Raw genomic sequence first — 4,442 nt, 5'->3', positions numbered from 1 at the left:
GTGTTCTGTGTCTCGGTCTCCCCCTCAGGCAGCAGAGTAGTGAATCAGTTGTTTCCGATTTATGACTCTGCAGCTCAGTGCTACACGGTGCAGCCGGACAGTGAATGCATCTTGTGTGTCCTTTGGTGAAGTCCGTCCCGATAAGTGCTGTGCAGACACAAAAGGAAGCGTACAGTAAGGAGAGAGCTGGCTCACGTCTCCTGTTCGGCCCCTTTTGCTCTGAATAAAGCTGAGTCACTCGCTGTGTCACAAGGATGCTCAGAGACCAGTGCGGATGGAGGAGGGGGTGCAGGGGCATCGAAGCAGATCTGCAATCAGCTTCCTCTGAAGTAACACTCCAGATAAACACACAGCATCTCAGACCGAGGTTGCTGTCTGCGACTGCTGGAGTCGGAGAGGAAGTGTTGCTGCTATGATGGAGCGCTGAGGGACAATTGGTACATGAAGAGATTGGATCTGTGTAGGCAAAACAGCCCCGGGTCGTACACAGGAAACGATTTAGGGTTGGGAAGATTCATAGAAAAGACACGAAGTGAAGGACAGAGCACGAGGATAATTTCACCCTGAGTGGTTAAGAATATACTCTTGTTCTTTTATCAGTGATCCTCTCATCTCTCTGCAGCGTTTTAAAGAAAGATTTGGAGGTTTCAGGTACCTGATGATGCAAGAATGGAAGCTGTGAAAGTCCCCATTGGGATGCTACGTGTGTGTGTGTGTGCGCGCGTGTGTGTGTGTGTGGCATTGGGTGTTGATTTTGTTCTCTTCTTTCGACAGTTTAGCAATCACAGGGCGGAAGGAGGCTCCGACTGTGATGAGCCGGCTTCCTGCTGCTCGCTCTGTCAATCCAAATCGTTGCGTCTCCTCTCCAGCGTGATCAACACGGTCCAATTTGTCATCCAGAATATTTTGTTGTTTATGTTTTTTTCTTGGACACAAATACACCATCAACATTTTTGCCAAGCTGGTGGCGTCAAATTTCTTTTGCCAAAATCCTGCAGTCCTGTAAAGTGTTAGTGATGGCAGTGATGTACGCGCTGGCCTACATTAACACCAGTCACAGTTTCTGTGTTGTGCTTCACAGCTCAGGCCAAATGCAATTAGCTGACTCAACCGTGAGAAGAGGGATTGTGTTTAGAAAAGGGGCCACTGGGGTTTCTCCAGGCATCCAGCATGACTCTCCGGTGTTCACACAGGAGCGCTGGGGATCCTGTGGACATCAGTAAACATCACACAGTCCTCCGCAGAGCACTGCAGCGCTGTTACAACAACCCGTCGGGTCGTTTCTACGTGCAGTCTGGGCTGCAGCAGCTCAAATGGGTCAGCGGTGAGTAATTAAATGTGGGGGAGGGGAATGTGTGGTGGTCTCCAAAACATCCCAAATCCCAAAACAGTAAAAATGCCGACAGATGCACAGTAGCGACTTACAGACATTCTTTCACTGTGTTTTTCTGGATGTGTCTTCTATCTAACAGTTATTTACAATAATGTACACAATTTAGAGCATTTTTACACAACGGAACATAAAACACAAGTCTGTGGATCACATCCGTCAGAGCTGAAGAGCTTTAACAAGTTCTTTGACTCCTTGAATTCTTAATAAAGTGACATTAAACAATAATTGCATTGTTGCAACATCTTTAATAGGATTAGTTTTAGCACCATTGTATATAGAGTTAATATTACAGAGCTTACTTTACTCTAGGCTAACTTTATTTAGTGATATTGTTACAAGCAGAGCTCTAAAGGTGAAATATTAGAGCATTAATAAAGCAGCAAACATTTATGTGCTTTATGTAAAGATGGTGCAGCAATGTTTATATTGTGGTGTGGTACCCTCCCTCCACTTCCCCCTCAGGTCAGCACTGTTCGCTCAGTCAGCACTGCTGCCACTGTTTGCACCGTTAGCTCTGCTAGCATCGTTAGCTTCCAGCCGTCGCCATGTTGAGAGCCGTGTGGAGGCAATCCCTCAATCATATGCTCTGAATTTTGTATACGTCACATTTAAACATGTTTGCAAATAGTTTGGGCTATATCTTTAATATTGAGTAATAGACTGTTTGTCCATAGAGCACAATACTGACTAGGCTTAAACATTTCAATATTAGAAAAGGAAGCATCTAAGAAAATTCAATTTGATAGCCTGTGAAGAGGAGGTCCAATCAGATTCACTGAGCAGTCGTCTGATCATCACATCCTGGTTCACCTTTATATTGACAGAGAGGATGCTGTGGGAGAAAATGTAAGATTTCAAACTTTTAGAAAATATACTGTGATGTAATTATCTTTTTTTCTGCAGTATGGAGCCATTTGAAGATTTTGGGATTCATAATTGCAAGTTCTTCTCCAAACAATGTTTTACATCTTCAGTCGTTTAAACAAACAAACCAACTAACAACAGTGACTGAGTCATCTCAGTGTGTCACTGGAGTCACCAGACTGCTCTGAATCAAAGCGGCGGCAAACTTTGTGTTCCCATCGTTTGATTTCAGATCATTTCATTTTGCGCCGCTGCAGGTGGTTCAGGCTCTCAGATGTCTTCACGTTTGTGTTTTAATCACTGGGATTGTTTGCTCTCTCCATGTGTCCTGCCTGTGATGGAGACATGTGTTCTGCTGCTCTACACAACCACAAAAAATATTTAAAAAGATAAAATGAGATGAGAAAAAAAGATGCTGGAATTGGAAATTTGTTTTTCAACTAATGTAAGTGTATTTAAATAATTAAGCTGTATATTCTAGGGCAGATATTTAGGTTAAACATGTTAATAAATAGATTAATAAGTATTCATCCGCTCCAAATATCACATCTTTATGTGGAATTTATTAGCCTATGTTCAGATATATAAGCCCCAGAGTTAAAACCTGTGGTTGTTGGTTTCAATAGTAAGAAACAACATCCTGGATTCCACACATGCACCTGCTTTACCACAGCAGCTCAGTGTCCTCCAGGAATCCTTCTGGGAAAATGTCTCACGTTCAGCATGTTTGTGTTATCTGTGTTTGTAGCGCAGCTCTTCGTCCAGAAGAGGGCAGCACGGCCTTCTGTCTGTGCAGTAAATAGAGCAGCCCATGCGGATAACTGGAATTCATGTTTGAACCAGGAAGTCAGCAGCTGATTAACTCTGTCAAGTCACAGCAGCGTCACCGTGAGACCACTTCCTTTTCTTTTCAACATAAAAGCCGAGACAGCAAAGGGTCCTCCTCCCTGCAAGGATGCAACCAAGACTATTCCCCAAAACATCAAACAATTGCTTTTAAAAGTTATTTTGGGACATTCTCCTTGAATTGAATGCAAGTTATTTCTTGCTGAAACCACCACGAGGACGTTATTTTCCACTCAGAAGTACAAATCGGTGTGTTATCAGTGAGGGAGATAAACACTGTTTCACTTGATAACAGAGAATTACCACACATGATGAAATCAACATGTACTTACATTTAATTTAAGCTAGTCTTGTTAAACAAACAGCTGCAGGATTTAAATGTTTGTTTAACAAGTGGTGGAATATACATTTACTAAGGTAGTTTAGTTAAGTACTATTTCCATTCTATGCTATTTTATTACTAACTAACTACAACATCAAAATACATGTATTTATTAGTGATATAAAACTGAATAATATTGTATTCTATTATAAAATGCTAAAGCACTGAACGGAGCCATAATGATTTCTGTCACTTTTCATACTTTTTAGGCGACATTCTTCTGTTATTACTTTACATTTTTCTAATTCAGGACTTTTACTTACAATTGATTATATTTATATGATATGATTTCTACTTCTACTGTAGTAGAGATTTAATCTGTGTACTTCACTTCAACGTCACAAGCTTTTATTTTGAAAACACGAACACACCGGAAGATAACACGGCTGTGCTGCCAGCTTTACGCTAAACTCAACGACGCAGCAGCAGTGACAGACCTTTTATTCTTCAACACTTCCTCTGATACGAGGACTACAAGTCAACCTGTACTCTCTGACAACAGCCTCAGCAGTATTCTCTGGGTTTATACAGTTAAGTCAACCTCAATGTATTCATTGCTTACTTTGTTAATTGCTTTGTTTTATGAAATATATGTCAAAAAATACATTTAAAAGCTATTTAAAGTCATGTCAATACTGTTTAAGTGCATCCAGATGTGATTGTTACCTTTACAATCAGATGATGGCACACTGTGGTCTGTTTTGCACCTTTTTTCACACCGGAATTCTTTGGGATTTGCTTCCGCGTTTATTTCCCAGCAATCCACTTTTAGGTGTGTGTATGGGTGTGTGTGGGTGTGTGTGTGTGTGTGTCTGTGTGTGTGTGTGTGTGTTTGTCATTGTAAATACTGTAAAAAATGTGCTAAACGGTTGACAAGGTATACCAATGGTGACAATTAAACTATTCACACACAGAGAGAGAGAGAGAGAGAGAGAGAGAGAGAGAGAGGGGGGGGGG

General features: G+C 41.4%; 1 protein-coding gene across 9 annotated transcripts in view; it reads left to right on the top strand.

The window, feature by feature from the left end:
• Positions 1-287: 287 nt before the first annotated feature.
• Positions 288-4,442, top strand: part of parp4 (poly (ADP-ribose) polymerase family, member 4) — a 22,643-nt gene continuing 18,488 nt past the window's right edge. For 7 of the 9 annotated variants that reach the window (XM_031873969.1, XM_031873970.1, XM_031873973.1 and 4 more), the window contains exons 1-2: positions 288-651; positions 775-1,324. In XM_031873969.1, the coding sequence (XP_031729829.1) occupies positions 1,171-1,324 (154 nt within the window). In that variant the 5' untranslated portion in view covers positions 288-651; positions 775-1,170. The other 2 variants (XM_031873968.1, XM_031873972.1) reach the window with 2 other exon arrangements.

This window comes from Anarrhichthys ocellatus, unplaced genomic scaffold (assembly GCF_004355925.1).
Source record: "Anarrhichthys ocellatus isolate YVR2014 unplaced genomic scaffold, GSC_Weel_1.0 scaffold77, whole genome shotgun sequence".
In the NCBI taxonomy this organism is placed as follows: domain Eukaryota; kingdom Metazoa; phylum Chordata; class Actinopteri; order Perciformes; family Anarhichadidae; genus Anarrhichthys; species Anarrhichthys ocellatus.
This window is presented reverse-complemented; position numbering and strand designations above follow the sequence as displayed.